This window comes from Mirounga angustirostris, unplaced genomic scaffold (genome assembly GCF_029215605.1).
Source record: "Mirounga angustirostris isolate CCGP_5_RB_7025 unplaced genomic scaffold, mMirAng1.0.hap1 SCAF_2, whole genome shotgun sequence".
Classification (NCBI taxonomy): domain Eukaryota; kingdom Metazoa; phylum Chordata; class Mammalia; order Carnivora; family Phocidae; genus Mirounga; species Mirounga angustirostris.
In genome coordinates this window covers 153,972,854-153,991,850 of record NW_026991710.1, presented here as the reverse complement: position 1 = coordinate 153,991,850, position 18,997 = coordinate 153,972,854, and the positions used below count along the sequence as shown (strand labels likewise).

Genomic DNA, 18,997 nt, shown 5'->3' with positions numbered 1-18,997 from the left:
CAGGGAGCCCGATGCGGGACTCGATCCAGGGACTCCAGGATCATGACCTGAGCCGAAGGCAGTCGCTTAACCAACTGAGCCACCCAGGCGCCCTGAGTTCCTCCTTTCAACTCTTTGGGGTATATACCCAGAAGTGGAGTTGCTGGATCGTATGGTAATTGGTAGGCCAGATTCTTAACCCAGTGTCTATGGATCCCATTTGGCATCTATCCAAGGATGGGCATTGGGGGCCTATGAACACAAGTCCATGCGTGGGTTGATGAGCACCGTCCTGGGGCGAGGGAGTCTACTGCTTTTATGGGTTTCAGAGGGCTTCTCAGTCCCACACTGTTCAGCTCCCCAGGGAGAGACAGGAACGTGATGCAGTCAGACACGTAACAGAATCCCTGTCCCTCCTAGTGTCAGCCATGCTGCTGACAGCGGTAGCTCAGTGAGCCAAACCAGCCGCTCACCACGCTTCTCTGAGCTGCTTCCCCCATGTTCACGTCAAGCCTGTCGAGTTTGAAGCCAGCTGACATGAACTGGCACTCGGGTGACCACCAACGAGGCCATTCAGCCTGTCGGGACCGGGGAGTGCAGCCATGATTGTTCCCAAAATGTCATGGTACCCACTCAGCGGCTGCTTACTACCTCTTGCATGGTCTACCTTTTTTTTTTTTTTAAAGATTTTATTTATTTATTTGAGAGAGAGAATGAGAGACAGAGAGCACGAGAGGGAAGAGGGCAGAGGGAGAAGCAGACTCCCTGTTGAGCAGGGAGCCCAATGCGGGACTCAATCCCGGGACTCCAGGATCATGACCTGAGCCGAAGGCAGTCGTTTAACCAACTGAGCCACCCAGGCGCCCTGGTCTACCTTTTAGACAAAAAGAAAGCTTCTAGTCCAGACATCTAGGAAAGACATTGAAGGATTCTTTTTTTCCAATTTAATTATTAAAATGTCTATTTTCATTCATCTAGACTATGATCTTCCCTGAATCCCCTAGGGATAACTTAGTAATTAATTTATCATTCATACTAGAACACCATTGAAAGTAAGAGAAACACTATTAGTAGTAACCCACATAAATAGAACTGTTCTGGATGAACTGGGACTTGTGGTTATACATACTCTGATTATAACTACTTTTTTTTTTTATTCTTATGTTAATCCCCATACATTACATCATTTGATTATAACTACTTTTTAAGAAAACAATAATTTACAGGGTGCCTGGGTGGCTCAGTCGGTTGAGCGACTGACTCTTGGTTTCAGCTAAGGTCATGATCTCAGGGTCGTGAGATCAAGCCCCATGTGAGGTTCCATGCTCAGCACAGAGTCTGCTTGAGATTCTCATTCTCCCTCTCCTTCTGCCCCTCCCCCCACCCCATGCTCACGTTCTCTCTCTCTCCCCCTCTCTGAAATAAATAAATAAAATCTTCAAAAAAAGAGAAAACAATAATTTACATGTTAACCATTGCTGAAGATTATATATAACATGAGTTCTAAAGCCAAGCATGATGATTTGGAATGCATACATACACATTGCAGATCATTTGTGTATAAATTTCATACATTTGGCAATAGATTTTAAGTAACAAATTGTTTTCCCTTAAAACTGTGAAGCTGTTGTCCCACTATTTTCTATCTTCCCTTGTTGCTATTAAAAAATCCCATGCTGTTCGGATCCACGAGGCTTTCTATGTGCCTGTTTTTTTTTTCTCCTTACCCTTAATACCTTTAGGATCTTTATCTTGTGTTATAAAATTTTATGATATTGTGCCATGATGTGGGTCTCTTTTCATCAACTTTTCTGGGTATATTTATCTTTAAGTTCTTGGAAGTTTCTTGAATTATTTCTTTGATAATTTTTTTCTTCTGTTTTCTCTTTTCTTTTTTCCTCTTGGAATTGCTGTTATTGTTAAAATGTTCATACTACCCAAAGTGATCTACAGATTCAGTGCAATCCCTATCAAAATCCCAGTGGCGTTTTTTTACAGAAACAGAAAAAAGTCTACAATTCATATGGACCCACAAAAGACCCCAGATAGTCGAATCAATCTTTAGAAAGAGCAAAGCTGGAAGGACTTACACTTCCTGATTTCAAAATATATTACAACGCGACAATAATCAAAATAATGTGGTATTGGTATAAAGACAGACATATAGCCAATAGAACAGAATAGAGAGCCCAAAAATAAATCCACACATGTATGGTCAGCTGATTTTTTTTTTTAAGATTTTTATTTATTTATTCATGAGAGAGAGAGAGAGGCAGAGGCAGAGGGAGAAGCAGGCTCCCCACGGAGCAGGGAGCCCGATGCGGGACTCGATCCCAGGACCCTGGGATCATGACCTGAGCTGAAGGCAGACGCTTAACTGACTGAGCCACCCAGGCGTCCTGGTCAGCTGATTTTTGACATAGGTGCCTAGGACATACACTGGGGAAAGGACAGTCTCTTCACTAAATGATGCTAGGGAAATTGGATATCCACGTGCAAAAGGATACAATTGGACCCTTACCTTGCACCATACCCAAAAATCAACTCAAAATGGATTAAAGACTTAAATATAAGACCTGAAACTAAAACTTTTAGAAGAAAACATATTGATTCTGGCGATGATTTCATGGACATGATACCAAAAGCCCAGGCAACAAAAAAAAAATAAACAAGTAGACTACATCAATCTAAAGATTTAATAAGATACCTATTTTGGGGCAAAGGGGCCCTTTTAGTTTGTTGGTAATTTTCAGTCATGTGAATTAACTGTATTTCTTTTTAATTGCAGAAATAGAAGAATATTCCATGGAAGTGTTATGCCAGGTAAGAAAGATCTTTGGGTAACATTTGTAACATTTTTTCCATCCTGGTGTTTTTACTGATACAAGACAGAAGTGTGGATATTCATTTAAAATCCTAGGAAAGCATTTCACAGCATTTGGGTATAAAAGTCTTACTGAAATTTAAGATGGTATTTTAAAAATGATAGCCAACACTTACTGTCTATCAGTTACTGTTCTAAGCCATTTGATGGAAGAGGAAACTGAGTCATGAGGAAGTAAAGTAATTGCCGGAGGTCAACAGTGGGTAGAGCCAGGTCTGAACCCTGAAATAGCTCCCACGTCCCTCCTTGTGGCCACTCCACCATCTCGCCTTTCCATCCTGAGAATTTTAAAAAATCACCTTATTTTGGTAGAGATGTTGTTGGCCAGACTGAGGGAGTCAGTGTGGCTTGGCGGATGTAATGGCGCTCCTATTCTAAGTGAAGCATGAGCACCATCGGGGAGGGGCCCTAATCTCAGACCTTGCCAAGGCTGAGGTGAGGAGACTGGGCGCCAAGCCTCCATCAGCCCTAGGGCAGAAACCAAGGCTGGAGGGGCTGAGGGAAAGAAACAGCGTCCTGGTTGGCCATAAAACTGGCGACACTAGGGACAGGTGGGTGGCTCAGTTGGTTAGGCATCTGCCTTCAGCTCAGGTCATGATCCCAGGGTCCTGGGATCGAGCCCCGCATCAGGCTCCCTGCTCAGTGTGGAGCCTGCTTCTCCCTCTCCCGCTTCCCCTGCTTGTGCTCTCTCTCTCTCTGTCAAATAAATAAATTTTGAGAAAATCTAAAAAAAAGCTGGCGATGCTAATTATGCTAAATTTACAAAAAGGCTCCATGTAGGAGTCACAGCTCTGCTCAGACTGTCCTCCAACCAGGCCCGCATGCAGGCTTTGGCGCCTCATGAGAGGAGCCTTGATAAAACCCGACTTTCCAGTTAGGGTTGTCCTTCCTTCCTCAGTTTCCAAGTCTTTACTTCTTCCACTCTGCCACTTCTGATCTTGCTCATGTACCCCCCCACCAAAATCCTACCAAGATCTCACCGGCAACCCTGTGTGGGGCCTCTCCCCATCCCTCTATTGTCCCTTCACTGGACCCCTGCTTGTTTCTGTCGAAATCGGTTCTCAAGGCAGATAAATTGGGTCACTTGACGTAACTGCCCTTGGGAGGAAGGTCTTTTACTAAGACAAGCAAGATAAAATGTGATGCTCCAGTCCTCCAACTCCACCCTTTAAAGTCATTAGTACGTCTGCTACTAGGTCTTCACCTAAAAGAATTTAAAAAAATATGTCCCCCCAAAACCAGGACATGAATGTTCACAGCAGCATTATTCACAAAAGCCAAAAAGTGGAAACTATCCCAATGTTCATCAAGTGATAAATGGATTAAAAATGTGTGGCATATCCATACAATGGAATATTATTCGCCATAAGCAGGCATGAAATCATGGTGCATGCTTCAACATGAATGAACCTTGCAAACCTTATGCTAAGATAAGCCAGTCCCAAAAGGCCACACATTGTATAATTGCATTGATATGAAGTTTCCAGAAGGGTCAATGCATAGAGACAGAAATGAAATTAGTGGTTGCCAAGGGCTAGGGGTAATGGGGAACAGGAGTCACTGTTAATGGGTATAGGGTTTCTTTTTGCTGTGATGAAATGTTCTCTAACCACGTAGCAGTGATGACCTCACAGCTCTGACCACACTAAAAATCCGCTGAATTATACATTTTTAAAGGGTGAGTTTTATGGTATGTGAATCACATCTCAGTAGAGCTGTCATTTGAAAAATTAGCACAATACTTTTAATGAAAAATTTTATTTAAAATACCCTGCATAATCTTTAAAAAAAAAATAACCTGTATAATCTTGAAATAGAGGATTATAGGAAACTGAATGAAGATCCATAATACTGCTTACCCTCAGTGCCCACAAAAACCCTTTTCTCAACTACATCCCCCCAAGTATATTGAAACCTCTTTTTTCTTAACCACAATTCCTTAGCATTGTGTGCCAGTTCATCATACGACTGTTATTTGTTTTAGAATAGGTACCTTTAAGGAACCATGAACCTATTCTCTGTATGTCTATAGTCTTAGGATTCCAAATTAGGGGTGTTGGAAAACCACGTAGCAATAATGGTATCTTCTCAAGTTCATTAACGTAGGGAGGCTTATCTACACCCAGTCGTCTCCGTCATTGTGTGTGACCTTGGGTAAGTCATTTAACCTTTTCAGGTCATGCCATCAAGTATCAAATGCAGCAGGTGGATGGACTTAGTGTTCTCCTAGACCCCTCCAACCCTGAGTGTGAGTCTCAGTTTGTAGCATTAAACAGCAAAAATTCAAGCAAGTAAATTGTAAAGATCTAAATGGTTTTATCAGTCAGTTCATAAATCGGGCAACATCCCACCTAGCAATAGAGGGGCGCTCCCAAGGGCTACAGAAAAGGGAAGGTTTTTAAAGGTAGAGAGGGAGTAGAAAGAAGGGAATGATCAGCAGAGAATCCATTGTTTTAGGCAAAGTCGCCCTTCTGAGGGGGATAGAGGGGGCCCCTCAGTGATTTTCTCATGCTGACCAGGAAATTCCCACATTGACTGCTTAGAGGTTACGTTTGTGGGGGGCTGAAAACTGCACTCAGGTTGGGTACTGAGTTTTGGTTTACTGATTGGGGCCTTCACCTGAGTGATGCCATTTGGGGCCTGTGGCTTTCTTTTTAACAGTAGGATGTGGAAATCACACTGAGCTAATCTTCAGTCTCTGTGGTTAATTGGAAAGTGAAAAGCAGCTCTCTGGTGTCTCTTCTAAGGAAGGGACACCAATCCTATCTGATCGGGACCCCACCCTCATGACCTCATTGAACCTTAATGACTTCTGCAAAGACCCTGTCTTCAAATGCAGTCACACTGGGGATTAGGGCTTTGACCTGTGAATTTTGAGGGACAAAGACATTCAGCCCAGAACAAGACTTCCTGACACCATTCAGTAATTGTTGCCCTATTTTGGGGGGGAAAGGTCTTCCTGACACCATCCAGTAATTGTCGCCCTATGTTTGGGGGGAAAGGTGAAAATAAAAACTGCTAAAATAATAAACTAGGTAATTACATCAATACTGTGTATCTACATCTTGGAAAAATAACAGGTGGTGTGTATTTTAACCAGTGGAACTTGTCATCTGCTCTTGCCTCCTCATGTTCTGGGGAGCAGTGGGGAGCCGGGGTAGCAAAAGGAATCAGAACACCTTACAATTCTTTCTCTTTGAAACTGGCATTGGCTGTAGGCAGAACTCTGTGTCCCCCCTGGTCCCCACAGAAAAGGGTGCCCATATTTGGTGGGTTTCCCCAGCAGAACTGAGACCAGAGGGGAGAACATCCGAACACTTTTTAATGCTCTTAGGGCAGTGAATACAAGGGCTGTGGGCAGCCCTATGTCTTCTCCCTGCCTCCTACTGTCCTGGAATTTCCATCTCCTTGCTTAATGTAGAACAAGAAATAGGCCCAGCCTAGAGAAGGAGAAGAAAATCGCCTTTCATTTTGGAAACACCTACAAGAGTAGATGTTGGAAATACAATCACGTATATCTTTTACGTCTTCGGCCTCTCATGGTGCAATCTCTGCAGCCCCCAGTGAAGGCATTGATCTGGGCCATCGAAAGCAAATTAGGATTACTTCTCAACTGGTAGACCGAGGGGAGGAGTCAAGGGACTGGAAACGATTTAAAATAACGCTGTCAGTCTACCTGGTGAAAGAGGATGGCTTTGAATGTTCCGATGTTGAATTTCTGAAATCAGATAGACCTGGAATCAGTCCCAGTTCTGCCATGGCCTTGGCCACATCATTTGACCCGTGTGAGCCTCAGTTTACTCATCTGTAGAGTGGAGCTACCCCTTCCTCCCCGCAGGTCCGTGTGAGGGGAAAGGAAGTGACGAATGTGAGGAGCATCACGCTACACCTAGGGCCAAGCTAGGGCTCCACAGAGGAGCATCTCCATCGACTTTTTTATTGTAGCAAGCAGAAGCTTCTCATACGGGCTCAGGTGAAGAGGGGGTAGTGTTGACAAATGAGACGCGATCGTTTAGGAGGCGTGAGGCTGAGAAACAGGAAGCCGATGTGGCTTTCTGGAGGGGCTGAATGGCCTGTCAGGTCTCTGGTTCATTTTCTCCACACCTCTGCTCTGCCCTCCCCGCCACCCCATTCCCAGCAGGATTCCCCTACTTGCTCATTTTGTACCTCGCCCAGTATGATAGCCCCAGCCCCGATTCTGGAGGACCCTCATCTCCAACACCTCCACACATCTTAGACACCTTTTCTAGACCCCGTGCTTGCTGACGAGTGTGGCCAGGTGTCCGCGTCTGTGCTGCGGGACAAAGGGCAGGTGCTTGCTGTCCTGGGCCAAGAAAGCAGCCAGACCTCTCCACAGCAGTTTTCTTCCCCTCTCTTTGTCCCAGGAAGAAGCCACGATTTCTGTCTTACAACGGATCTGGCCCAGTTAGGGATGTGCAGTGACAGACCCGGGAAAATTTGCTGTGTGTGTCTGGGGTCTACCTGGTTCCTGAGAGGATGCTGGCAAGGGAAGGGAGAGAGCTCACGAGCTCGGGAAATGACTGAACATTGTATTAGTGTGCTTGGGCCACCATAACAGAGGACCACAGACCGAGTGGTTTAAACAACAGACATTTCTTCTCTCACAGTTCTAGAGGCTGGAGTCCGAGATCAAGGTGACAGCAGAGTTTCATCTGAGGCTTGTGGAGGGCCGTTTCTCCCTGTTCCCTGTGTCTTCACATGGGCTTCCCTCTGTGTGGGTCTATGTCCAAATCTTTTGTTCTCGTAAGGATGCCAGTCAGCTTGGATCCTGGCCCACTCTAATGACCTCATTTTAACTTGGTCACCTTTAAGGACCCTACCTCCAAATACAGCCACATTCCAGGGTCCTGGAGGGGAGAGGTTAGGGCTTGAGCATGTGAATACAATGCAGCCCCTAACAAAGCAGACACAGGAATTCCCATCTGGAAGCAGCTGAGGTGGGTGCGTACAATTTCTGATGTTTGGGTGTGTTTTCTTCCTTAGGAGATGGTAACCTTCCTGGATAAGTTGGTAAGTAATTATTTTGAACTGATCCCTGGAGACTTCCGTTTGGGTGGGCAGTTAAAGATGCAGCCTTTGAAGGTTTCCACTGTTAGAGCCCCCGAGGAGAGTGGCAAGGGCAGGAATGGTCCAGGCCATGGGAGGCAGGGTCGGTGGTCAGGAGGAATTACAAGCACAGAGGTGGCAAAGTGTGTGGAGAACAGTGCAGAGCCACGTTTGTTTTGTTTTTTTTGTTTGTTTCACGGAAAGCATTTTCCAGGGAACAGGATCCCTCTGTTGGCTTTAAGTCAGGGTAAAGAGCTTTGCTTGCATCAGGAAGTTTGGAAACTATCCTGTAGGCTAATATTTTACAACTTTTTAAGATTGACATCCCTTTAGAAATACCTCGAATCAAGTGCCTTCAGGTAACCTTGTTTGGAATGGCAATGCCAAACAAAAAACAGATCAGCGATGGTGATCAGAGACTATACTTTTGCTTTTTACTTACGGAAGATTGAGATTGCAATTAGGTAATACGCTTCTCCCACCCTGAGTTAGGTCACGCAGCCTGGACTGAGGGGGAGAAGGGTTAAGCCAGGACAGTGACAGTGGAGGGACAGCTGAGAGAGAACCTGAAAACAGCGATTTAGTGCCTGTTCATTGGATATGAGAGTCGGGAGGAGAATTTGAGATGACTGAGGGCTTCCAGTTCAGCAGCAGGGCCTGGGGGCCCACCCTGTAGGAAATGAGACAAAGATGTCACGGTCCCTGCCCTCTCCAAATTCTCAGTCCCACAGAATTGGCTTTGGACCTTTTGAGAATGATAGGGACATCTAAGAGGACATGGCCCAGTGTGGCCACCCCAGTTCTGACTCTAGAGTGACCTCCTATCTGGAAGATTTCCGGCTGGCTGAGACAGTCTCTGACTCTGTTGAAAGAGAGCCCTCGTGGGGTTGCTGGCGGGCTAGGTGTCCCTCCCTGGCCCCGTCATTCCTGGGATGCAGGGGAAGGAAGCTGGGCCCATCGCAGGTGAGGTGGTCGTCTTCCACCTGGAGGTGGTGGCTGAAGCCATGGGAGCAGAGGAGTTCCCCAGACAGGACTGAGGGCTGAGCCGTGAAGTGCTCCCGTGTGACAGAAGAGGAAGGAGTAGACTCCATGAAGTGAGAAAACAGTCTAGAAAGCATAGTGTCACAGAAGCCCAGGGAAGAACATTTCAAAGGAAATGTCTGATGCCGCGGAAGAGTCAGAAGAGTGAGAGCCAAGAGGAAAAAAAAAAAAACTATTAGAAGTGATTAAATAGCCTTTAAGAGGGAAGCTTCAGTGGACTCAGTGGTCGCAGGGAAGAAGTCAGGATGCAGGGACTTAGAAGGTCGCCAGAGGCCACTGGGGTAGATCACTGTGAGAAGCTGGACACAGTGAAGACAGAGCGTGGCAGGGAGCTGAGTCAGGGAGCCACTTTCCACGGTGGTGGTGAGGAATGTGGCCAGCAGGGGGTGGGGGAGAGAGTCCGACTTTAAGCTGGGGAGGCATGGGTCTGGATGACCATCTATGTGGCCTCGGGCAGGTCGCCTAACCACTGTGAGCCTGTCTCCCTATTGTGCATGAGAAGGTTATGGAGGAGTTCCAGACAGGAGGTGTAGGCACTTAGCACAGTGCCTTTGACCTAGTAGGTCCTCCACAGAAGGGAGCTGTTGTCATTCACTGTTGGTAGCAGCAGAAGAAAGGAAGCTGCAGGTAGAGAGGGAGGGATTAAAGACGCCTTTGAGGTTTCAGTGGTTAGTTAAGGGAGGAAAGATCCCAAAAGAGTGGGGAGTAGAATCCTAATCACTCAATGAAAGATGAACATGGAGCACAGGGAGGTGAGTCATACTAACTTTAAAACAAAAAGTAGAAAAAGAGGTGAAACAAATTTCGATTTGAGGGGAAGTAGAGAGGGAGAGGGAATTTGGAGCCTGTGGCCTTAGGCTTCTGAGAAAATATAAAAGACCAGTCAGCTGTGGAGGTTCTCTGGGGCCGTTTTGTGTGGGAAGGGAGGCTTGAAGAGGGTGGACGTTGGAGTAGACACTGCGGGGTCGGTGGAGGGGGAGTCCCTGCCGGCACTGAGAGTTTGGGCCTACAGGGAGCACAAGGCGTCAGGGCTCTCAGCACCCCAACCCGGTAGCCCACTCACGTTCAGCTCCCGTCTTTGTCCTTCTCTAGGGCATCCCTCAGGCGGTGTTCATTGGCCATGACTGGGGAGGCATGCTGGTGTGGAACATGGCTCTCTTCTACCCCGAGAGAGTGAGGTAGGTAATTAGGCCTCAGGCACCAAGAATTTGGATTTGAATTCCCATTAGAATCCTTCCTCAGGTCTTGAACTCCAGTAAATTTCTTGAAAACAGATAGGTTGTTTGGGAAGGCACCGAACATCTAGCTTGCTAGTGCCCATTGACCCATTAATAAGGAGGACTTAGGGCGCCTGGGTGGCTCAGTCGTTAGGCGTCTGCCTTCGGCTCAGGTCATGATCCCAGGGTCGTGGGATCGAGCCCCGCATCGGGCTCCCTGCTCTGCGGGAAGCCTGCTTCTCCCTCTCCCACTCCCCCTGCTTGTGTTCCCTCTCTCGCTGTGTCTCTCTCTGTCAAATAAATAAATAAATAAAATCTTTAAAAAAAAAAAAAAATAAGGAGGACTTAATGAGCTCATGGCTTAGGAAGCAAGGCCTGTCCCAGGACAGCTAACTCAGGGCCTGGGTAGCCCAGTGGGAATGCAGGAGAATGGTGGTAGACTTCGGGGGGAGTGGGGGAGGCAGCGAGGGTGGCAGGGTCATAGAACAGAGTGTCAGAAGAAACTTCAGTCCTGAACTGGGAGTTAGGACACATGGCTTTCAGTTTTGCCCTGTGAGCTGGCTGTGTGAAACATCATGTCACCCCATTAGGCCTTGGTTTCCTCAACCACAGAGCGGTAATGGTAGCTCCTTTTGACTGTACAACCTGCAGAATGCTGTGTGGGTGTCAGGTTAGAATGGCACTTGGTGACGACCATCACGTCATTCATAATCATTCTGAGAATGGCATCAGGCCTCCGGCAGCAGCTTTCGGAGGACAGGTTTTGAACCCAGAGAGGCAGGTGGTCGTTGTGGCCATGCCCCCGTTGAGCTGGCAACTGTAGTGAAAGCCTGCGTGGCCTCCCATTTCAGCCTGGGATCTTAGCGAATTAAATAAACACCATCCTGGGGTGCCTGGGTGGCTCAGTTGGTTAAGCAACTGCCTTCGGCTCAGGTCATGATCCTGGAGTCCCGGGATCGAGTCCCACATCGGGCTCCCCGCTCGGCCGGGAGTCTGCTTCTCCCTCTGATCCTCCCCCTCTCATGATCTCTGTCTCCCATTCTCTCTCTCAGATAAATAAATAAAAAATCTTAATAAATAAATAAATAAATAAATAAACACCATCCTTCACAGCCACCTGTATCTCCCTAACTAATCTGCTCACTTTTTCTTTGGTGGCATTTATAAGATCGGAAACACTAGAGAACTTTGTTCATCCCAACATCAGCTCAAATGGCAGGATGATACCAGAGACCAAAAAGATTCAAACACTTCCTGAAATATTTTTTTAAGATCTTATTTATTTATTTGACAGAGAGAGACAGAGCGAGAGAGGGAACACAAGCAGGGGGAGTGGGAGAGGGAGAAGCAGGCTTCCCCCTGGGACCCTGACCTGTGCAGAAGGCAGACGCTTAACGACTGAGCCACCCACGCATCCCACTGCCTGAAATACTGTAAAAGTTGTTGCACTCTTGTGCATCTGATCTCTTTAGCTTCTCTCTCTGTCCTCTCATTCAGAGTTGAAATAAGAGCTCAGCTCTTAGGAATCGGGTCACCGGAAAGTTACTGCACAGACTGTAGTAGATGCTTCTTGAAGGGGACAAAAGGAAATAGAGCAACAGACTTATGATCTCTACCTTGAAGGAAGTGAAATGCCTTCTTGTTGTTTTATTAAACTTAGTCTCTCTCTCTCTCTCCCGTGAGAATTTGAGAATATTTAACATGAGCCCAGTGAAGTTGTACCCAGAGTAACATTAGGTCTGAGACAGGCAAACATGCTGTGCATTCCTGTCCCTACTCTCATTGTTCTGCTTCCATCCCATCTGTCATTAGTTCGGTAGTAGTTGCTCTTTCTGTGCTCATGAAAATGGCCCTATTACTTGCTTCCTGGGGGTCAGGAGGAAGCCAAGACCCCCTTCCAGGGCTGTCCGTGGTGGGACACAGCATATCTGGGCCTGGGCAAAGCTGATTTTAAGAATATTGTTGACGTTGATCTTCACCTTTCTGGCCAGAAAATGAAGGAAAGGAGGGAAAAAAGCCCACCTTTAATGTGGAATATTTCTTCAAATCCTTGGTTTTGGCATTCTATTGAGATAAACTGCAGGGACCTATTTAATGTAATGGTCTACTCACGTGTTTGGCCAAGAATACCTTCTTATATCCTTTCTTTGATAATCATCTAGAGATTCTGTTCCCAAAAGGAGGCTGTGGTTTAGCGTTTTCCAATCTTAATGTGGTTGGCAGCAGCATTGATATGCTAACATCTCATGTGGTGATGATAATTTTCTTATATATGGAATAAACTGTGTGTCAAGGCGATTGAAAAGAAAACTTTAGTCGGCTCAGAATATTTAGAAAAAGAACTTCTTGACTTGTGATTTAAGTAATGCTTGAAATAGGTTCACTCTGGTAACATTAGAAACCTTTCAACTTTGGTATAACTTATTTTGTAGCCTAAGCTTCACTGTCTAAAGGTGGCTACTGAACATTTAAAATGTGGCTGGTTCAAACTGAGATGCCTGTAAGTGGGAAATGCCTTCCAGATTTCGAAGACTTAATACCAAAAAAAAAGTAAACTATCTTATTAATAATTTTTAATTTATTGCTTGTTGAAATTATTAATATTTTAGATATATTGTGTCAAATATTAAATCATTTAAATCAACATTAGATTGTAAGTTAATATTAATTAACATATAATTGATATTAAGTACTATTTTAGATTAATCTCACGTGTTTCTTTTTACTCGTTTTAATTGGCTGGTAGAAAATTTTATTTTATTTTATTTTATTATTTTATTTTATTTTATTTATTTATTTATTTTATTTATTTATTTATTTATTTATTTTATTATTTTATTTTATATTTTATTTTATTTATTTATTATTTTATTTTATTTTATTTTATTTTAAGATTTTATTTATTTATTTGACAGAGAGAGACACAGCAAGAGAGGGAACATAAGCAGGGGAAGTGGGGGAGGGAGAAACAGGCTTCCCACCGAGCAGGGAGCCCGATGTGGGACTCGATCCCAGGATCCTGGGATCATGACCTGAGCCGAAGGCAGACGCTTAACGACTGAGCCACCCAGGCGCCCTGGTAGAAGATTTTAAATGATACGTGTGGCTCACATTATGCTTCTGTTGGTTGGCACTGGTTAAACCTCGGCACTGCTTTCCCTGATAATTTCATTTGTCCTAGTTATCCCGTTCCTCCTAGTTTATCTCTCCTCCAGATATTCTCTTCTCCATATTTCTCTTTTGGGAAGGAGTTACCCTAGGATCAGAGTGGGCAAGGGATCCCTTACTGATGAGCCAGGCTCACCGTGGTCCTGGCTGCCTTCTGTCAGCCCTGCCTTCATGTGGTCGCTCAGATCTACCCCTCTCTTTTTTTCCTCTCGCTGCCATCCTGCTGCTCTTGGGTGACTAATGCAGTAGTGTGCTGGCCCTCTCCCTGCTTCTGGTGTCCCTCTCTGCCCCCATGTCATGTATCACTGCTTGATACATCACTTCCTGACTGCAACTTCATTCTGTTCCTGCCTTCTTCTCAGAAGCCCTCATGGTTTCCTTGGTTGTCTGCCTCATCGAATCCAGACTCGGGGCCCTTCATGTCCAGGCTTCCACTTGCCTCGCTGGCTTTATTTCACAAGAGGCCCCATTAAACGCTTGGCCTCTGGCCACATAGATTCTTTGTTACATCAAACTCAGCCACAAGCTCTGCCCCCTTCTAGAATTTGCTCATACGACCCCATGATGTTGCCCTTACATATAGTCTCCCCTTCCCTACGCTCTTCCACCCCTAAAAGCCAAGTTCAGATGCTCTCTTTTCCATGAGACCTTCCATGATGCCCAAATCTAGAAACTCTTTGTCTCCTTGAACTCCCATGGTGCTTGTGCTATTCTTATGGCTCATATCACAGTCTGTCTTGTCATGGGTGTATTTATCTAGCCTTTTTAAATTATAATAAGCTCTTTGAGTATGATTTTATATCCTCTTTCCCCTAGAATATAGCACAGAATTAACTCAACACAGAGTTAAGTGAGTGAAGGAAGGAAGGAAGGAAGGGAAAAAATGAATGCATTTTTAGAAACTATAATCTAATTAAGGTTGATATACTGCACATAATGTGTATGTGTGTGTCAGTGTGTCTTTGTCTCAGGCAAGAAGGTGAGAAATACTGCAGTTTAGTGGGAAAAAACCACTGGGCTGGGAGTCAAGAAATCAGAGTGCTGACCCCATTCTCACACACATGGCTAATGTGAGATCTTGTGCACATCCCTTTCCTGCTCTGAGCTTCCATTTTGATGTGTAAGGTCCTTTCTGGTTCTTACAGGGTCTGTGTCTTGGTGTCTTTTTTTCCACAGGGCAGTGGCCAGCTTGAATACTCCCTTCATACCGGCAAATCCCAATGTGTCCCCAATGGAGAGGATCAAAGCCAATCCTGTTTTTGATTACCAGCTCTACTTCCAAGAACCAGTAAGTTGGGGACCCTGAGAGCAATGATCCCAGCAAGGTTTTTGTTCTTCTTTCTCCTTGGTCTCCCCTCCTCCCCATTGGCTTGATTTTCTCTCTGCCCCTTAATTTTCCATGGCATTAATCAGAAATGATTTTATACGTGGGCTCAGGTGAAGCTGGCTCTGTAGCTCAGCTGGTCCTTCCCAGGTGACGACACATTTCTGTGGGTGTGTATTTGGGGTGGCGAGGGGAAGGGAGTGGGAGTGATGGTGCAGTGGACTCTCCTGTTTCTCCAAAATTACGGAGTGGGGTGGGGCTGAGTGCCGGTTTCGAGCTGCCCTCTCTTAGTTCTATGGCTGAGAGGCTGGTGGAGCCCACGTCTGGTTAGGGACAGTTCCTGGGCTCTTGCTAGGGAACTGGCCCCTCACTTGCTGAGGAGTGTGGTTTGTGATTACAGGAGCACCAGAGCCTAAAAGACCTACACCAGGCCCCAAGTGTGCTTTGAGACATGTAGGAGGTTTCTGGGTATCACCTCATGTGCCACAAAGCCCAAGGTGCCCTTCAAAGATGCCCCTTGGATGCTGGGTTGACACCGGTGATGGGGTGTCACTGCCGCCTTCAGGGGGATTCACTGAGAGCAGCACTGTGAGTCAGCATCATCTGGCCTCATCTGCAGGGGGCACCTGCCACTCGTCCACTTGTGGACTCTGGACCCCAATGTCCAGCTACATCTGGGTAATTCCAGAGAGGATAAGAGATGTTTCCTTAGCACTCCCAAGAGAGAAGGATGGATTGAATTAATAAAGAACACAAGAACATCCCCCCCTTCTCTCACCCAGACCTTGCCCTTGCTGCTCACAGGAGGTACCATCCCCAGCGAGGGTCACAACCACCCCAGTTACAATTTGGCAAGTAACTTCTCTAAGAACGATTTTAGGGGCGCCTGGTGGCTCAGTTGGTTGTCTGACTCTTAATTTTGGCTCAGGTCATGATCTTAGGGTTGTGAGATTGAGCTCCATGCTCAGCGGGGAGTCTGCTTGAGATTCTGCCTCTTCCTCTGCTCCTCCCCCCACCACTATCTAAAGTAAATAAATCTCTGGGCGCCTGGGTGGCTCAGTCATTAAGCATCTGCCGTCAGCTCAGGTCATGATCCCAGGGTCCTGGGGTTGATCCCCGCATCGGGCTCCCTGCTCAGCAGGGAGTGTGCTTCTCTTTCTGCCCTTCCCCCCACTTGTGCTCATTCTCTCTCTCTGGCTCTCAAAAATAAATAAATAAATAAATTGATTAATTAATTAATTAATTAAATCTTAAAAAAAACAGCACACACACAGAACTATTTTAATTGATAAGCTGGTGCCTTGGAAGAGACACTTCCTTTTTTAAAGATTTTATTTATTTATTTATTTATTTATTTATTTATTTATTTATTTGAGAGAGAGAGAGATCACCAGGGGAGGGGCAGAGGGAGAGGGACAAGCAGACTCCATGCTGAGCACAAAGCCCGACACAGAGCTCCATCTCACAACCCTGAGATCGTGACCTGAGCCAAAACCAAGAGTCGGACGCTTAACTGACTGAGTCACCCAGGCACCCCTGGAAGAGGAACTTTTTGATTCAGGCAAGACTCATTCAGTAAGACACCAGAAGGCCCCAGCAACATCATGAAATGATGCTCCATGTATCAAGTCCTCCACTGAGGCCAGGCCCTACTGCGCCCAGAGTGTGGGAAGTGGTGAGCTCCCTTCGGCTTGAATTAATCAACATGTCTTTAATTAGTTTGAAGTAGTCTTGAGCTTGAAGGATGGATTAGATGGTGTATTAGTCAGCTGGGGCTGCCGTAACACAGTACCAGAGCCTGGGGGGCATAAACAATAGAATTTATTATCTCATAGTTCTGGAGGCCAGAAGTCCGAGATCAGAGTGACTACATTGTTGGTTTCTTCTAAAGCTTTTCTCCTTGGTTTGTAGATGGCCCCCTTCTTGGTGTGTCCCCCCATGGCATTTCCTCTGTGCCTGTGTGTTTCTGTGTTCAAATTTCCTCTTCTTATAAGGACACCAGTCATAGTGGTTGAGGGTCTACTCTAAAGACCTCATTTTAATTACCTCTTTAAAGACCTCATCTCCAAATATCGTTACATTCTGAGGCCCTAGGGGTTAGGACTTCCTAGGAATTAGGAGGACACACAGTTCAGCCTGTAACAGGTGGGTAAGGGGGAAACAAACAGTGCCCCTGGTGAGAGAAATGGGAGGACAGGGACAGGATGGGGACAGTGAGGGGAAAGGGTAGGGACGATGAGAAGTGGCCTCTTTGGAAGGCTTGGACAAATGAGAGAAGAAGGAGGTAAGTGTCCCTGTGGTCTGGACACTAAGCCCTGGGCCTGTAGTTGATGTCAAAAGTAGTAGAGAAGAATCCTTGTAGGCTCATTGCCCGGTCAAAGATGGCCCCATGAAAATTCTTCCAGCTGGATTGGAAGTCAGAATCCCAATGTCAGGTGTGACGTACTGCCTGCCACCCTTTCCCAGGTGTTTGCTTCGGCCCTGTGCATCTCACACTGGAGAAGGCTCTGGTGGTGGGGAGAGAAACAAAGTCTTGGTGGCAGGTGTCTTGGTGGCAGCTGCCTTGGCCTTTGGGAATTGGGGAGGGAATAGGGCCCTACCCAAAACTGGGAAGCTGGTGTCTGGATTCCTCTCACCTCTTATCTGACCCTTTCTCAATCTCTGGCTCTGCTTGGCCCCCACCCTCCAAGAGCCCAACCCCCTCCCGCCGCCCTCTGTGCCCAGAGTACGCCCTTCCAGAGGAACCCCGCCCCCCCCCGCCGCACCACCACAGACCTTTCCATCACCAGTGCCCCATGCTTCATAGTTACTTCTCACCCTCTTCCCTCCACCCTCACCCAGCCCCCATGCCCCAGGTATGGGCAACAGGCCCTCCACACTCAGGGCCCAGCTGCCAGGCTACACCATATGGGGGACGCAGAGCGCAAGGGAGGGCATGCGCTTTCATGCCCACTCCTTTCTCTTCGACCTTTCTTCCTTTTTCTTTCTCATCCCTTTGGATTCCCCATTCATAAGAACAGAGGTGCCCCCGATGGGGGGGATGGGGGAGCATTACAAATACGTTTAAATGTCAGAATGTTTTGACTGGTGTTTCTTAGGAATAATTAATATCCATGAATTCATCTAGCAAATGCTTCTGCATCTTCTCTTGTGTGTCAGTGTCAGGGCTGAGTAACAACATGTACGGATTGAAACAGTTCTTGGAGGGGGCGCCTGGGTGGCTCAGTCGTTAGCGTCTGCCTTCGGCTCAGGTCATGATCCCAGGGTCCTGCTCGGCGGGGAGCCTGCTTCTCCCTCTCGCACTCCCCCTGCTTGTGTTCCCTCTCTCGCTGTGTCTCTCTCTGTCACATAAATAAGTAAAATCTTAAAAAACAAAACGACAACAACTTACTGAAACAGTTCGTGGAGAAGCAAGCAGGTGACACATACCTGGAGAATAAGGCAGCCATACAGGACCGGCCTGAAGACACAGCTTACTCTGGGAGCTCGTAAGAAAACACAGGTCACTCTTACCAGAGGAGAGACGTTCGAACTGGCCCTGGGAAGATGAATAATAGGATCTGTGTGGGTGACTAGGAGAGGGAAGGGCATTCTAGCCTGAGGGGACAAAGGGCTGAAAACGCATACGAAACTTGCTTCACTCAGACAAGTTATTTATCTCCCATAAATATCATGGGACATAAGAGAGTTCCAAACAAATACTCAGTGATCCTGAAGATGGGTTTCAGAAGGTCTGGAACATCTTGAAATTGCCTGCACAATGTACTGTATGCATGCATTTTCCCAGGGCAGGAGTTCCTTCCTCATTTCTATTACAACTGTGAGAATTCAGTACAAGCTAGGAGCAGTTGGAGCCAAGGGTCAGGACCTCAAAGAGCTTTAGTTAATGTGGGTTATGTCTACTGGTATTTATCATACTGGATACTGAATATTTAAAATATTTATTATTTCACTTAAAAAATAATAATAATGTGCCCATGTTAATGTAAATAACACATTTTTTTAGATAATATTTTCCTTCAAAAATTTAATGAGGGGGCACCTGGGTAGCTTAGTCAGTTAAGCGTCCAACTCTTGGTTTCGGCTCAGGTCATGATCTCAGGGTTGTGAGATCAAGTCTCATGTCGGACTCTGCGCTGAGCGTGGAGCCTGCTTGAGATTCTCTCTCTCCCTCTCCCCCAGGCATATTCTCTCTCTCCTTCTTTCTCTCTCAATAGGTAAGTAAATAAATAAAAAATAAAATAAAGTAAAATAAAATAAAAAAACGCCACGGGCCCAAAATGGCATCACTCAGGTGAAGGCCCCAAGTCAGTAAAC

The 18,997-nt window shown here is 46.2% G+C and overlaps 1 protein-coding gene across 4 annotated transcripts in view; it reads left to right on the top strand.

The window, feature by feature from the left end:
- Nucleotides 1-18,997, top strand: part of EPHX2 (epoxide hydrolase 2) — a 72,095-nt gene that overhangs the window by 30,707 nt on the left and 22,391 nt on the right. For all 4 annotated transcript variants that reach the window (XM_045880056.3, XM_064585350.1, XM_064585351.1 and 1 more), the window contains 4 exons: nt 2,768-2,802; nt 7,868-7,894; nt 10,064-10,149; nt 14,533-14,644. In XM_045880056.3, the coding sequence (XP_045736012.1) occupies nt 2,768-2,802; nt 7,868-7,894; nt 10,064-10,149; nt 14,533-14,644 (260 nt within the window). The remainder of the gene's footprint in view (nt 1-2,767; nt 2,803-7,867; nt 7,895-10,063; nt 10,150-14,532; nt 14,645-18,997) is intronic.